The sequence below is a fragment of the Haliotis rubra genome, unplaced genomic scaffold (genome assembly GCF_003918875.1).
Source record: "Haliotis rubra isolate DU_JTF1 unplaced genomic scaffold, ASM391887v1 Scf938, whole genome shotgun sequence".
Lineage (NCBI taxonomy): Eukaryota > Metazoa > Mollusca > Gastropoda > Lepetellida > Haliotidae > Haliotis > Haliotis rubra.
This window is the reverse complement of record NW_025767677.1, coordinates 8,305-26,243: the sequence shown is the minus strand read 5'-3', so window position 1 is coordinate 26,243 and position 17,939 is coordinate 8,305. Positions and strand designations below refer to the sequence as shown.

The window sequence follows — 17,939 nt, the reverse complement described above, 5'->3', positions numbered from 1 at the left end:
ATTTTTGCTTAAAAATTATGGGAAGGGGAGGGGGTCCATTGATTTTGTACATGACATGCAGGTTGGTCACTTGCTTTGTACATAAATTTTAGGGGGCGGCGTTAGAGTTGGTCTGATGTTTTGATTATGATCAGCATTTCATTGAGCATTTTAGGTGTATTACTTTCAGAGTCAGATTGTAATTCATCGGTCCGCTTTTGAGCCATGCGGACTGTAGCTCTCACCTATCTCGTCGGCGACATACCCCTGCCTGAAGCCGACGTAAAACACCTACATGATGATGGGGGTCATCCAAGATGGAGTTACTGACCACAAGTAGGGGAGGTTTGAAAGTCAGTTGTGAAGGCTTTTTTGTACCATGGACCACTTCCTGGGTTAAATCGACCACTTCCTCGGTAACATGGATCACTTTCTAGTTACATGGACCACTTTTCGGTTACATGGACCACCTCTTAGGTTACATGGACCATTTCCTCGGCTACATGGACCACTATTTTGGGTACACGGATCACGTCCTAGGTTACATGGACCACTTTCTCTGTTACATGGATCACTTCCTAGTTACATGGACCACTTCCTTGGTTACATGGACCATTTCCAAGGTAACATGGACCACTTCGTAGGTTACATGGACCACTTCCTTAGGTACATGGACCACTTCTTTGGCTACATGGACCACTACTTTGGGTTCACGGATCACGTCCTAGGTTACATGGACCACTTCATAGGTTACATTGACCACTTCCTAGGTTACATGGACCACTTCATAGGTTACATGGACCACTTCCTTGGGTACATGGACCACTTCCTCGGCTAAATGGACCACTACTTTGGGAACACGGATCACGTCCTAGGTTACATGGACCACTTTCTCTGTTACATTGACCACTTCCTAGGTTACATGGACCACTTCATAGGTTACATGGACCACTTCCTTGGTTACATGAACCATTTCCTAGGTAACATGGACCACTTCATAGGTTACATGGACCACTTCCTCGGCTACATGGACCACTACTTTGGGTACACGGATCACGTCCTAGGTTACATGGACCACTTCCTCTATTACATGGGCCACGTCCTAGGTTACATGGACCACTTCCTTGGTTACATGAACCATTTCCTAGGTAACATGGACCACTTCCTAGGTTACATGGACCACATCCTAAGTTACATGGACCACTTCCTAAGTTACATAGACCACATCCTAAGTTACACGGATCACTTCCAAGGTTATATAGACCACATCCTTAGTTACACGGATCACTTCCAAGGTTACATAGACCACATCCTAAGTTACACGGATCACTTCCAAGGTTCTATGGACCACTTCTTAAGTGACATGGACCACTTCCTTAGTGACATGGACCACTTCCTAGGTTACATGGACCACTTCCTAGGTTACATGGACCACTTCCTAGGTAACATGGATCACTTTCTCGGTAACATGGATCACTTCAAAGGTTACATAGACCACATTCTAAGTTACATGTATCACTTCCTAGGTTACATGGACCACTTTCTCGGTAACATGGATCACTTCCTTGGTTACATGTACCACCTCTTAGGTTCCATGGACCACTTCCAAGGTTACATGGATCTCTTCCTAGGTTACATGGACAACTTTCTCGGTAACATGGATCACTTCCTTGGTTACATGTACCTCCTCTTAGATTCCATGGACCACTTCCTACGTAACATGGACCACTTTCTCGGTAACATGGATCAATTCCAAAGTTACATGGACTACTTCCTAGGTTACATGTACCACCTCTTCGGTTACATGGACCACTTCCAAGGTTACATGGACCACTTCCTAGGTTACATGGAGCACTTCATAGTTACATGGACGACGTTCTCGGTAACATGGATCACTTCCAAGGTTACATGGACCACTTTCTAAGTTTCATGTATCACTTCCTAGGTTACATGGATCACTTTATCTGTTACATTGACCACTTCCTAGGTTACATGGACCACTTCCTAGGTAACATGGATCACTTCTAAGGTTACATGGACCACATCCTAAGTTACATATACCACTTCCTACGTTACATGGACCACTTCAAAGGTTACATGTATCACTTCCAAGGTTACATGGACAACTTTCTCGGTAACATGGATCACTTCCTTGGTTACTTGTACCACCGCTAGGTTACATGGACCACTTCCAAGGTAACATGGACCACTTCCTAGGTAACATGGACCACTTTCTCGGTAACATGGATCATTTCCTTGGTTACATGGACCACTTCCTAGGTTACATTGACCACATCCTAAGTTACACGGATCACTTCCAAGGTTACATAGACGACATGCTAAGTTACACGGATCACTTCCAAGGATTCATAGACCACATCCTAAGTTACATGGACCACTTCCTAGGTAACATGGATCATTTCCAAGGTTACATAGACCATATCCTAGGTTACATGGACCACTTCCTAGGTAACATGGACCACTTCCTTGGTTACATGTACCACCTCATAGGTTACATGGACCACTTCCTAGGTTACATGGACCATTTCATAGGTAACATCGACCACTTCCTAGGTTACATGGACCACTTCCTTAGTTACATGGACCACTTCCTAGGTTACATTGACCACATCCTAAGTTACACGGATCACTTCCAAGGTTACATAGACGACATGCTAAGTTACACGGATCACTTCCAAGGATTCATAGACCACATCCTAAGTTACATGGACCACTTCCTAGGTAACATGGATCATTTCCAAGGTTACATAGACCATATCCTAAGTTACATGGACCATTTCCTAGGTAACATGGACCACTTCCTAGGTTACATGGACCACTTCCTTAGTTACATGGACCACTTTCTAGGTTACATGGACCACATCCTAAGTTACATGGACCACTTCCTAAGTTGCATAGACCACATCCTAAGTTACACGGATCACTTCCAAGGTTACATGGACCACATCCTTAGTTACACGGATCACTTCCAAGGTTACATAGACCACATCCTAAGTTACACGGATCACTTCCAAGGTTACATAGACCACATCCTTAGTTACACGGATCACTTCCAAGGTTACATAGACCACATCCTAAGTTACACGGATCACTTCCAAGGTTACATAGACCACATCCTTAGTTACACGGATCACTTCCAAGGTTACATAGACCACATCCTAAGTTACACGGATCACTTCCAAGGTTACATAGACCACATCCTTAGTTACACGGATCACTTCCAAGGTTACATAGACCACATCCTAAGTTACACGGATCACTTCCAAGGTTCTATGGACCACTTCTTAAGTGACATGGACCACTTCCTTAGTGACATGGACCACTTCCTAGGTTACATGGACCACTTCCTAAGTTACATGGACCACTTCCTTGGTAACATGGATCACTTTCTCGGTAACATGGATCACTTCAAAGGTTACATAGACCACATTCTAAGTTACATGGACCACTTCCTAGGTTACATGGCCCACTTCCAAGGTTACATGTATCACTTCCTAGGTTACATGGACCACTTTCTCGGTAACATGGATCACTTCCTTGGTTACATGTACCACCTCTTAGGTTCCATGGACCACTTCCTAGGTTACATGGATCTCTTCCTAGGTTACATGGACAACTTTCTCAGTAACATGGATCACTTCCTTGGTTACATGTACCTCCTCTTAGATTCCATGGACCACTTCCTACGTAACATGGACCACTTTCTCGGTAACATGGATCACTTCCAAGGTTACATGGACCACTTCCTAGGTTACATGTACCACCTCTTAGGTTACATGGACCACTTCCAAGGTTACATGGACCACTATCTAGGTTACATGGACCAGTACTTTGGTTACACGGATCACTTCCTTAGTTACATGGACCACTTTTTCGGTTACATGGACCACTTCCTTGGTTACATGGACCACGTCCTAGGTTACATGGATCACTTCCTCGGTTACATGGACCACTTCCTAGGTTACATGACCACTTCCAAGGTTACATGGGCCACTTACTTTGTTACATGGACCATTTACTTGGTTACATGGACCACTACTTTGGTTACACGGATCATTTCCTTAGTTACATGGACCACTTTTTCGGTTACATGGACCACTTCCTTGGTTACATGGACCACGTCCTAGGTTACATTGATCACTTCCTCGGTTACATGGACCACTTCCTAGGTTACATGACCACTTCCAAGGTTACATGGACCACTTACTTGGTTACATGGACCACTACTTTGGTTGCACGGATCACTTCCTTGGTCACACGGACCACTAACTAGGTTTAATCAACAACTTCCTCGAATACATTGACCACTGCCTTGGTGACACGTACCACTTCCTTGATTGCATGGACCACTTCCTAGGTTACATGGACCACTTCCTAAGTTACATGGACCACTTCCTAGGTAACATGGATCACTTTCTCGGTAACATGGATCACTTCCAAGGTTACATAGACCACATTCTAAGTTACATGGACCACTTCCTAAGTTACATGGCCCACTTCCAAGGTTACATGTATCACTTCCTAGGTTACATGGACCACTGATTGTGAGGTGATATATACTGACAGTGAGGTGTATTTACTGATTTTGAGGTGATATATACTGACAGTGGGGTAGTATGTATAGGTTAATCACCCTTACAAGGTGGTTATTTAAATAAACTCTTCCAAGTTTTTAGCTTTATTTACATAACTACCGTAGTGAGGATGGTTAAACGGTGTAACCCCACTCTGCCGACTTTTCTTAAAACAACAAAATGCAGTTAACCGTCCGCGTGAATGAATTGGCGAGCACATTTCAGTACCATCCTGGTTCCCGGGCCTCTCATTAGTGGCCCGGGAATCAGGATGATTTCAGAACATGATAGCAATATGTCACTTAGGCCAGACCAATTTTATTTCTTGTTTTATGGATTTTTGTCCTCAAAAAAACTAAAGGCAGGGGGGATTTGTTTAAATAAAAATCACCAGTTCAAAGTAATATTTCTTTTAAATGCTAAAGTATTTTACTTTTGGCAGTTTATGAAGTGTATATGGGGCAAAAAACAATGCAAAAATATTTTGGGTAAGTTTACATTTTTGGCCAATAAAAATATTAGCATTTTATTTTTTAGCAGGGATTTTTTTTTCTTATTCTTGAAATATTCCACCGGCGGATCTGTAAAACAAGAAATGTAGTTGGTCTGGCCTTATATGTAAAAAACAACATGTCCAATGTTATAATTGCAACCTCAGGTTTATCAGATTGTTTTTCATGATGTGATTGTTTTTCATGATGTTGTTTATCATTCTTACTTATGCTTGTTTAATTTCTTCGCAGATCTACGTCCTTCCGTATATCCCCATGTAAACTAAACGCAAAAAGAACCTTTATGAATTACTAAAAAACTATCAAAGATATGTTAAAAGATATTAGTTTACAAGAAAGCTTAACAGCACAGCTTTATGTAAATCACGAAAAAAGGATTCTCAAATGCATTCATATTTAGGTGAAATGCATCTTTTTCAGAAGAGTTCAATTGTCCTATTTTCGTCCATGACGAAGTAAACCAATAACAGTGATTTAAATGTCCGAAAAGAAAGGTTGAAATAAAATTCTGCTATGGGACAAAGATAAACCATTTAAAGTCACCATTTTTCAACTATCAAAACAAGAAACAACTGTTGTAGAGTGTGTAAAATTGTAAAATAATCATTCCTATTAAAACATTATCTGCTGATTTGCATTAGTGAAAACAAGTAAAACGTATCTTTGATATTGTGAAAAAATGTTTAGGAACATCTACAATAATCTTTGTTAACATTTTTTCTTGCAAAGTAACATTTTTCCATTTTCTGTTTACACATTGCAATATCAATCGCCTAAACGCAGCAACATTCAAGCAGTATTTGCCTCCGTTTCACATGTAGGATGATTCTATAGGGTATGAAGAGAGCCTAGAAAAGATGATACGATACACAAGTACGAGAAATATGCCACGATTAACAGCTGAAGAGAGAGAAAGATCCATTGGGATGGTGCAGATGGGGTCGACGTACAATGCTGTTGTCAACGCCCTCGGATGCCACCGTATCACGGTTATAAGACTTCTTCAGGGCTTCAGACAGACTGGAGTCACCGTAGACAGACCAAGAAGTGGACGTCCATGCATCACAACGCCAGCTGTAGATAGGTTCCTCCGTCATTAAGGAAGGAGGATAACGTTTCTTTTGGCGTTTAGTGTATATGACCTGTTATTGATGTTACTCAAACTGATGTTTCTTAAGATGCATAAAACCTTTATGTTAAAAAATAATTATTTCAAGCTCAATACACTTATGTCTTGCTGGCCTCCGTGTATGCCTGCTCATTTTATAAAGTCTATTTACTTAAAAATGTTCGGATGTGAGCTGGCTATTTGAAGGCTGAGCTTTCGGTGCCAGCCTTCCACATGGTTGGTGGTACGTGGCCCCAATGTGTTGTAATGGTTCCACAAACATCGCCCGTGGTTTCCTTCCCCCCAAAACGTTGTCATATAGTCCGTGAAATGTTCAATATTTTGACCATCGGGGGCTTGCTCTAAAGTCTGCCACCAAACATCACGCACTAGATGAACAGGCACTAGCGGCAGTGCTATTGCCCGTCTCACCAGGAGGGACACAGCAGGGTTGCTCTTGTAGTCGTTTGTCAAGTTGTACTTCTGAACATTCTTCCACACAGCTTGACCATAATCATTCTCTTCCCACAGAGGTTACTCCTGTCATATCTTCCTACGTAACCTCTGTTCTAATACGACCCTTTCATGGTGTGAGCGTTCAAGACTCGTGATTGGAGGCAAGCAGATTTAGTTGTGCAATCAGCGACGTTGTTTCAAAAGTGATCATTCGCAAGGCCTCGGTAAGTTCCGTATGCTTCGAGAAAACTAAACCTCTTCCCCTGCGCGATGCGCAAACGTTTCTTCTAGACAGAACTCAGTCGGATGGCGGATCAGTGGCGTCTCCATCGCCCTCGTTGACAACGGACAAGCTAGCCATTAAACGTCTTGTGTGTAATATCAACACAAGTCCCCGGCAGATGGGGGATATTTGTGGCCCCACATTTGCTTGTGTTAGTCAAGTTGAATCTCAGTCGATGTAACACGTGTTCTGATTAGATGGAAAGAAGGGAGATAATTCGTGTTGCGATCTTTTGCCGCTAGGGGATTGTACGAGAACCGGGAAATATGGCCGTATTAGAACAGAGGTTCGTAGGAAGATATGACAAGTAACCTCTGTGGGAAGAGAATGGACCATAATGAAAGAAACATCCTTTGAATTCACATGAGGGAAAGACTCTTTTCAGGGCAGCAAACTCATAGTCGGTAAAGATGTTTTCTGTTGCAAGGCGGAGGTTCAGTTGATTTGCTCGCGAAGAACCGATTGTATGTCTGCTCTGACTTGCTTGGTAAAAGTCCATACACTAGGGGAAACATGTTGTCTTCTACAAGCTGCTGACAAGGTTTTTCTTGGTGTTGATGGTAGAGGTGCAGTCTTTTGTGCAGCACTTCTAGTGGACAGTGTCTCTTCTTCTGGACTTAACGCGGAATTTATAGTTTCGGTAAACTAAGTATTGTCCGCCTGGCCCGTTTGGAATAAACCGAACATTGACCTGAGCGTTTGCCATTTTGCAATGACAGTTAACATGAACGTGTCCCTTTTATACGTATCCTGATTATACACATCAACCTGATTTATTCTATTCAATTTGATTACTTTAGTGTAAATTAAACACAATTAGTATTTTCTCTAGGTGTCAAAATCATGACATGTGAACCATATTCACCTCATCATGTTGGTAGAATAAACACTGCAGCCATATCCGCTTGCCGGATATGGTGAGCGGTGTTCATTAATGCCCCAGCCGGCTGGATGAGGGGGGACCTTTTTTCATAGGGATCAACAAACTTTGCACAACCATTCACCCATAACTCTTAATCCCCTCAGCCTGCCGGACAAGTGGGAATAACCCCTTTCAGACTACCTCTGCAACAATATATTATTGTGTTGCCAAGTTTAATCGGTTAGAGTTGTGATTGGTACGCTCAACTTCCCAGCGTAGACACCTGATTGGATAAAAAAGCCAACCAATCATCGAGGATGCACGAGGTCATACTTATTCAATACGCGTGTAATGTATTAGGCATGGTGAAGGTTATCAAAATGAGTACAATTTTATTGTTTTTAAATAGAAATAATTGCCCAAGGGCAGTTATTCAGCTATGCTAATGAAACACTTCCAAGAACAATGGACGTAACTTTCCCCATTTGTGACCCACTCGTGTTATTCCGGGACAAGCCGAATAGCGACTGGAAGGATTTCATATTGACGCATGAACATCAGAACTACTTTAAACAAGAACGACAACTCTATCCCTGTTTGATTCCAATGTTTCTTAATATCACGGAAGCACATGTACATTGATAGGTTGTTGTTTTGGGGATTTTTATACTTATTTATTTTAAAGAATTAAACCACTTTGATACAACTAAAAGAAAGAGAAAAACATATTTGTTAAAGACATATTCTAATGTCATTATTACCAGCGGTTCACCTTATATTTCCAATTATGTTAATTTTCTCAATAGGGTTTAATCATCACAAATGGGAATTGTTTTATTGAATATACACACACAAAAATTCAGCTACATTAAATCCAAAAGCGGATACTCAAAAATGACTTTAAAATATTTCTCAGACTGAACATTCATGTAACCTTGCTGTCACACCCCTGGTGGAATTTCACATGGATTCGCTGAAAAAAAATATGACTGACCAAAAAAACACTCAGACTAAAATATCCCCAGAGCTATGAAATATAAACCCAATGTTAAAGATTAAGGTTGATTAGTTACATACAATTACGACATTATTGTTTTGAAACTCGTAGCGATTATAATTACATTTCCTAAAATTGGTCGCAGCGGACGTATAATCTCCATAACAAGCCCGCAAGATCGTCAGAAATACACTCACTTGGACCCATGAAAGCAGTTATGTCAACAAACGCACGTGCGTGTATTTGAATCTCTCACCGTCAATCGCATGATTCTAATTAAAAACTTCATAATAGGCAGCAAAATCCTTTTAGCTACGTTCTTTGTACTTTCAATATGACGATATATATTTTTCATGATTCTTTAGACCATAACATAATGCCATAAACGATTTAAGTACTCGGGATTATTTTTATCAAAGCACTGCGCTCATTTACGCGCGTTTTGATTGGTTTGTCGTATTTTCGCACATAACAAGTATCGTGTGGGGGACGAGACTTCTTGGAGGTTATGGAAAGGGGCGAGTGGTGACGAATGAACTTTCCCTAGTGGTTTAAATGCTGATAGTTAGGCATTAAATACTGATAGTGAGGTGGTATATACTGCTAGTGGGGTGGTATATACTGCTAATGAGGTGGTATATACTGCTAGTGAGGTGGTATATACTGATAGTGAGGTGGTATATACTGATAGTGAGGTAGTATATACTGATAGTCAGGTGGTATATACTGATAGTGAGGTAGTATATACTGATTGTGAGGTAGTATATACTGATAGTCAGGTGGTATATACTGATAGTGAGGTATTATATACTGATTGTGAGGTATTATATATTGACAGTAAAGTAGTGTTGTTCTGACCTACATATTTATTAAACGGAATATCCAGTATAAAACAACGCCAGCATAGACACATTTTGTTATTGATATTCGCTTGGTGGTGTCTCTGACTTAGTTATTTATATTCTGATAATCTGACAATAATACCCTCCAAATCTTTGTTAGCAACTAGATCGGGTGTTTTCTGGATGCTTCAAGAATTGAACATATGGGTTATTTGTTTGGTTTTTTATAAAAAAACACACGCCTAGATACTGTCATTCTTTGCTGACCCTGTCCTGAATACCTCTGACAACCCCACCTTTAAATAACATGATTTAATGTTAAAGGAGTATTGTGAAGATAACACGAAGTAATAGGAAAGGCGTAAGCTCATTTCGCACAATGGATGATCGTGACAGCACGTATCTATTGATCACCCACTTGGTTTTGGTAGCTTATAAAATAGAAAGGTATTAAAACCGGCCCACTGCAGTGCGCTGTCTGTGTGTCCTGTAAGTGTTACACACTAGCCTGTCTCACAGTCCCCAAACCCTACCATCAAGCCCTTTATGTTTAAGCCCTGTAGCCCTTAATTAATCAACTCCCGATTTTCGACGTGCCTTGAATGTCCCATTTCACTGTGGCTGCTTTTCAGTTTAAATGGTGTGGTTTGTTGCTACCAAAATAACATGTTTTCAGAGACTAAGCTTTAGTCTAGCTTACTCGCGTGCACTTCTGAGAACGAAACATTAGTTTCTTAGAATTAGCTTTCTGTTTCGATTCCACAATAATGACGTATTTACTATTCTCAGTATTTGGTTTATGTTTATTTCGATCGATGAGTATAGTGGCTGTGTTGAAAGCTTCATTACAGACGTGTGTTAACTGGCTCTGAGTTAAGGTAAGTTTTAATTAAAGAGAGAGAAATGCCTTGACACTGGGTTTGACCACGACTCCATTACTAATGCTGGTGTATTACTTACATCCCGTAGCTACAAGGCTAAGTACTGTGAAAGTGAGAGAGTGAGTATGGTGTTACGCCGCTTTTAGTAATAATCACGGCGGGGGACACCAGAAATGGGTTTCACACATTGTACCCATGCGGGGAATCGAACCCAAACTAACTAATTCACATATTTTGGGTCGTCTGTTAGATAGGGTCAATTTTTTAACAAAGTGTCTCGCTGTAGTTGGTTTTTAAAATGTAACGCTGGGTGATTTAATTATGAACGTTAAACAAATGCACCCACTACCACCACCATCCCTCCGGATCCCACTGAGTGATTGACGTTGACCGCGTGATGCTTACGTCAGCTATCTATACAAATTCAGCAGAGCGCTTCAAACTGGACACTCATCACGGTGGAGCGATCTTAACACACGCCTTTCTTAATTTCAGCTTTGGGTTTGAGTTCTGAGAAGGCCGTTTACTAACTCCACGTTAAAGAACATTCCAATAATGACACCTGAAATAGGCTTCACATACTGTAACCCCATGTTGAGCCTACGTCACTTCCGGCTATCACAGTAAACTATGATCATGTAACAATGTCTCAGCGTCACACACTGTACAAATCACAATGTCTCGTATTGGGCAGAACAAAGACACCAGACTGTTGTGTATAGCCCCTCATGAGGCAGTGGTGTGTATTCCAATAAACTCACTTGTTTAATTGTCATTGGGATCATACTACACCGTAAAACGAATGTTTGACCAACTATGACGGGTGGTCCTTTATTTATCAAGTCATCTTAGCTGTTCCTCCTTTGACTTCAGGGGCGGTGGAGTAGCCTAGTGGTTAAAGCGTTCGCTTGTCATGCCTCAGACCCGGGTTCGATTCCCCACATGGGTACAATGTGCGAAGCCTATTTCTGGTGTCCCAAGCTCTGATATTGCTGGAATATTGGTAAAAACGGCATAAGACCATACTCACTCACTCCAATAAACTCACTAATAAAGAGGGACAATGAAAGCAAGCACAAGATACAGGCTATTTTTTATTTTATTTTTGCAGATGGCAGAAGATGGAGTACGCCACAAGGTTGTGGATAACGTGGATGACTGCGTCAAGGCTGTCGATGACCTCCTCCAGGAGCCTGTCGTTGCTGTGGACTGTGAGGGAATCGATCTGGGAAAGAAGGGCCCTCTCACTCTTCTCCAGGTGGCCAAACTAGACGGTTTTGTCTACTTGTTCAATGTTTTCGTTGAGCCAAAGGTCTTCACTGAAGGCCGACTGAAGTCGTTTCTGGAAAATCAAGACATCGTCAAGGTATGTCTGTCAGGTAATGACAGTAATCAGTATTTCTGATAGGAAACATACTCAAATTAGATCTTAAACATTCCCACGACTGCCTCTATTTTCCGCCATGTCGATTTATTAGGCTCCTATTTGCACTTCGGCTGTTTTGCACTTCGGGTTTTCCTGGGGCATTGGGGTAGCCTAGTGGTGAAAGCGTTCGCTCGTCACTCCTAAAATCCCAGTTCGATTCCCCACATGGGTACATTTGCCTGAAGCCCATATCTGATGTCCCAAGTTGTGATATTGCTGGAATATTACCAAAAAGCGACGTAAAACTGATCTCACTCACTCATTTGTACTTCGAGCTGACGATTTTAGATGGATTTTGTTGGTGGACTAACAAATATAGTTTAAAAAACGCGTCGTTTTTGGCAGGATGGAATGGTTATAATGATCAACCATTCAGTTAACCATTATGTATATGTATAGACTAGGGTCCCCATATGGGTCAAATGTGTAAATCCTATTTCTGGTGTCCCCCGTCGTGATATTGCTGAATTATTGCTAAAAGCGGCGTATAATCAAATCACTCACTCACTCTAATCGTGCGCACATCTATTCATCGAATTCGTATTTGAGGACAAGCGAATAAATGTAGGTAAACGTATGCGAAAATAAGTAATTCAGTAGAGGATTTCACTCTTGTACAATTGTGTTACTCTACCACCAGTGAAGTTGATGCGCCGTAAAGTTCAGCATCAAATCAACCTTTCTTTCATTTTTGGGGGGTAGCCCATTTCTAGTGTCCCCAGCCATGATATTGGTGGAATATTGCTAAAAGCGGCGTAAAACTAAACTCATTCACTCTTTCACTTTTAGGTATTTCACGCGTGCAACCGAGACAGCGCCGCCCTCAAGTGTCAGTTTGATGTCATGCTGAACAATGTGTTTGACGTGCAGGTATTGTAAAATGATACTTACCTTGATCTCTGCCTGCAAATGAGAAAGTGTTTCACTGTTTTGCCTCAAACTACCTAATCAAGGCCATACACACCCCACCCAAGTTGCAACTATGTACAACCACCCCATTCATATAGCCTCTGCGTACAACCACTCCATTCATATTGCATCTGTGTACAACCACCCCATTCATCTCCCATCTGTGTACAACCACCCCATCCATATTGCATCTGTGTACAACCACCCCATTCATCTCCCATCTGTGTACAACCACCCCATTCATATTGCATCTGTGTACAACCGCCTCATTCATATTGCATCTGTGTACAACCACCTCATCCATCTCCCATCTGTGTACAACCACCCCATTCATCTCCCATCTGTGTACAACCGCCCCATCCATATTGCATCTGTGTACAACCACCCCATCCATCTCCCATCTGTGTACAACCACCCCATCCATCTCCCATCTGTGTACAACCACCCCATTCATATTGCATCTGTGTACAACCGCCCCATTCATATTGCATCTGTGTACAACCACCTCATCCATCTCCCATCTGTGTACAACCACCCCATTCATATTGCATCTGTGTACAACCACCCCAGTCATCTCCCATCTGTGTACAACCACCCCATTCATATTGCATCTGTGTACAACCGCCTCATTCATATTGCATCTGTGTACAACCACCTCATCCATCTCCCATCTGTGTACAACCACCCCATTCATATTGCATCTGTGTACAACCACTCCATTCATATTGCATCTGTGTACAACCACCCCATTCATCTCCCATCTGTGTACAACCGCCCCATCCATATTGCATCTGTGTACAACCACCCCATCCATCTCCCATCTGTGTACAACCACCCCATCCATCTCCCATCTGTGTACAACCACCCCATTCATATTGCATCTGTGTACAACCGCCCCATTCATATTGCATCTGTGTACAACCACCTCATCCATCTCCCATCTGTGTACAACCACCCCATTCATATTGCATCTGTGTACAACCACCCCAGTCATCTCCCATCTGTGTACAACCACCCCATTCATATTGCATCTGTGTACAACCGCCTCATTCATATTGCATCTGTGTACAACCACCTCATCCATCTCCCATCTGTGTACAACCACCCCATTCATATTGCATCTGTGTACAACCACCCTATCCATCTCCCATCTGTGTACAACCGCCCCATTCATATTGCATCTGTATACAACCACCCTATCCATCTCCCATATGTGTGCAAGCACCCCATTCATATTGCATCTGTGTACAACCCCCCCATTCATCTCCAATCTGTGTACAACCACAACATTCATATTGCATCTGTGTACAACCACCCCATTCATCTCCCATCTGTGTACAACCAACCCATTCATATTGCATCTGTGTACAACCACCCCAACCATATTGCATCTGTGTACAACCAACCCATTCATATTGCATCTGTGTACAACCTCCCCATTCATATTGCATCTGTGTACAACCACCCCATCCATCTCCCATATGTGTACAACCACCCAATTCATATTGCATCTGTGTACAACCACCCCATTCACCTCCCATCTGTGTACAACCACCTCATTCATCTTCCATCTGTGTACAACCACCCCATCCATATTGCATCTGTGTACAACCACCCCATTCATATTGCATCTATGTACAACCACCCCATTCATCTCCCATCTGTGTACAACCACCCCATCCATATTGCCTCTGTGCACAACCACCCCATCCATTTTGCATCTGTATACAACCACTCCATTCATATTGCATCTGTGTACAACCCCACCATTCTTATTGCATCTGTGTGCAACCACCCTGTCCAGTTTGCATCTGTGTGCAACCACCCATTGTTACTGTATGCCAAGATGCAACTACTGCATATTTGTCCATGCGTCTGCTGTAGGTGTACCCATGTGTCTGCGGTAGGTGTACACATGTGTCTGCTGTATGTGTGCCCATGTGTCTGCTGTATGTGTACCATGTGTCTGCTGTATGTGTGCCCAAGTGTCTGCTGTATGTGTACCATGTGTCTGCTGTATGTGTACCATGTGTCTGCTGTATGTGTACCATGCGTCTGCTGTATGTGTGCACATGTGTCTGCTGTATGTGTGCTCTTGTGTCTGCTGTAGGTGTTCCCATGTATCTGCTGTTGGTGTACCCATGTGTCTGCTGTAGGTGTACCTTGTGTCTGCTGTATGTGTGACCATGTCTGATGTATGTGTACCTTGTGTCTGCTGTAGGTGTACCCATGTGTCTGATGTAGGTGTACCTTGTGTCTGTTGTATGTGTACCCATGTGTCTGCTGTATGTGTACCCATGTGTCTGCTGTATGTGTACCGTGTGTTTGCTGTATGTGTACCAATGTGTCTGCTGTAGGTGTACCCATGTGTCTGCTGTAGGTATACCCATGTGTCTGCTGTGTGCGTACCAATGTGTCCGTTGTATGTGTACCTATGTGTCTGCTGTATGTGTACCCATGTGTCTGGTGTATGTGTACCTATGTGTCTGCTGTATGTGTACCGCGTGTGAGCATCAACCATACCCATACGCTGCACGTGCGTTTTTAAGCGTTCTATTAATTGTTTCATGTAACTTCATATTTTCCACAGACGGCTCTTTTCATCATTGAAAAATCTGAAGGGAGACAACTCCCATATGCCCGGAAGTTGATGGATGTCTGCAGCCACTACACTGACGTCACTTCCCTTGCGGGAAAAGAAGACGTCATAGTAGGTTACGCGTAGCTGAGGAAAAAAGAAAGTGTTATTACTAACTCACTTGAGTTCGCTAACAAATGTAGAAATACTGCCACACGTAGACATTTTGTACAGCAAAAGCGTCATGGGGAAAAATGAAATGTATATATACTCACTTACAATTGAAAGTACACACCTGGCTAACTATTCTCGAAACGTTCGTAGCCCTACGAACTTCTTAAGCCCATTCTTAACACACTGGCTACGATCAAAGTTAAATTTTTTTAGATCTACGAAAGTTTCGAGAATAGGTTTCCTGGTATTTTGGGATGATTTTCAAAAACAAGAAGGAAATTTTTTTTATTGGGACAGGTCACAAACATTTTGTACAAAAATACCACAGAGTTGTTCCCAAATCGTGACGTTGTCAGCGTCTCGCGTTCCTCGTCCACCGTGGACGATTTAGTTGATGTCGACAGGTTAATGAAAAGACCTGAAATAGTCGATAGACCGGATTTCGACAGCATGATTTTTTCGTCACTGTTCTGCTGCAAATGCGTTGACCAAACGTTTTTGCTGCTGGTGCCGTCAGTGTTTTCGCTTCGCTGATGATATCATCTTAGTATTTTGAAGTGTGCTTCTAATATTCTCAGTCAACCCCGCCAAAGCCGGTTTATACTTTCTTTTGTAGGTCAGTTTATGTCTCAATCAGTGCGTCTCAATCCATAGATCCTCAGGGTACCCCGATATTGTGGGGGTTTGCTTTTTCAGTAAACCCCTGGAGACCAGGTAGAATTGATCTTCACCAACCGATGTTTGTCGTAAGAGGCGACTAACGGGATCGGATGGTCAGGCTCGCTGACTTCGTTGACAAGTGTCATCGTATTCCATTTGCATAGATCGATGCTCCTGCTGTTGATCACTGGATTGTCTGTAGCTGGAATAATGCTGACTGTCGCGTTAAAGCAAATAAACACAAACAATGTTTTAAAACCATCATAATGTGACACGGTAAAGAATCTTTCCGTATGATTCTGACTTGTATGTTTCAGGCCAAATTGTACAAAAGTAATGCTGCTTATTGGGCAACAAAAGAATTTACACCGGAAATGATTGACTACGCATGTGCAGATGTACGGATTTTGATACCCGAGGTGTATGAGAAAATGAAAAGGTAGGTCAAAGATGTAATTATCAGGTGTAATACCTCTGGGGGTCTCGAGAAGCCAGAAGGAAAGCCTTTAAATTCAAAGTTTGGGATCAGGTGCGACTGTCCCATTTAAGACATGTCTTTCAACGTGACTATCAGGAGAAATGGACGGAGGAAATATTCATTATCAGCGCAGACGATACTATAGGGATGGGATACCAGTCGATAAAGTCAAGGACATGGCTGAGGATCCAATCATTCACCAAGTCATGTTTCCAATAGTAGCGATAGGATTTCTTACTATCTTTAGACTAGGGGAATTACATTTCTAACAAAAGCCTGGTGTCTTGCACCACACCTTGTAATGACGCGTTTCTATTAACAGCTCGGCTCATCGATAAGTGGTGTTGAACTATCGTTTATATATCATCATCTGCCGACTTTCCGTGTCTGCCTGTCCTGCCTGCTATTAAAGGCAGACGAACGACTAACAATCTGGATCGGTCAGCAATTCTCACTGATATATTCTGCACCATCTGGCCATTTTGACGGGCTTGACACATGTCCGACATCTGTGCATAACAACAGTGTAACACAGGGCTAGTCAAGTAGCACCTGTTGTATCTCAGTTCAACTAAGTTTCATACTTAGATTCATCAACCACAACACATTGCATGTAACACTTACATTATACTTCTTGTTTTCAGCATACTTGACGATAAGGATCTCAGGAGACGTTTCAGGGAAAGGGTAGATTATGAGCTGAACTTTCGATGGAACGAAGCAGTGAAGTCAGACAGAGATGAATTCATGTCAGTCGTGAAGAAGGTTCTGCGCCAGTTTGAATCGAAGTACACAAGCGATACCGCTTTTGCTGATATTTCGGATGAAGATGACATTCAAGCTCTGAGACAGGTCTGAATCACAGAAATTGACAAGTTCCCTGTTCGTGTCAGGAGGTTGAAAATCGAATTTCTCAAGAACGAGCTGAAGATGATAGAAGAAGAGATGACTTCACAAGGGGACTCCTTCATTGCGACTTTATCTCACTTCAATATGTTATTTGCAGCAAAGAGAAGCAACAACTTGGAACTGAAGAACGCAGCTCAAAGACTACAGCAAAAAGCTAATGACATACTGAAGAAAGACATGGTCGTCAAATACACGGAGCTAACTCCAAACGACCATCTCAAAGATGAAGAGAGAAGGTTGTTACGAGATCTCCCTGTCTCAACCGGAACCAGCTCAGCTGTCAACCCCGT

General features: G+C 42.2%; 1 protein-coding gene across 2 annotated transcripts; it reads left to right on the top strand.

The window, feature by feature from the left end:
* Positions 1-10,410: 10,410 nt before the first annotated feature.
* LOC124264694 (piRNA biogenesis protein EXD1-like) lies at positions 10,411-17,621 on the top strand. Of its 2 annotated transcripts, none has more exons than XM_046699452.1 (6): positions 10,411-10,512; positions 11,627-11,881; positions 12,731-12,811; positions 15,441-15,560; positions 16,580-16,701; positions 17,385-17,621. In XM_046699452.1, exons 2-6 carry the CDS (start codon positions 11,627-11,629, stop codon positions 17,596-17,598), a joined length of 792 nt encoding a protein of 263 aa, XP_046555408.1. In that variant the 5' UTR covers positions 10,411-10,512; the 3' UTR covers positions 17,599-17,621. The 2 variants fall into 2 exon arrangements, with proteins under 2 accessions (XP_046555408.1, XP_046555406.1); XM_046699450.1 differs by lacking the exon at positions 10,411-10,512 and adding an exon at positions 11,122-11,254.
* Positions 17,622-17,939: the final 318 nt, after the last annotated feature.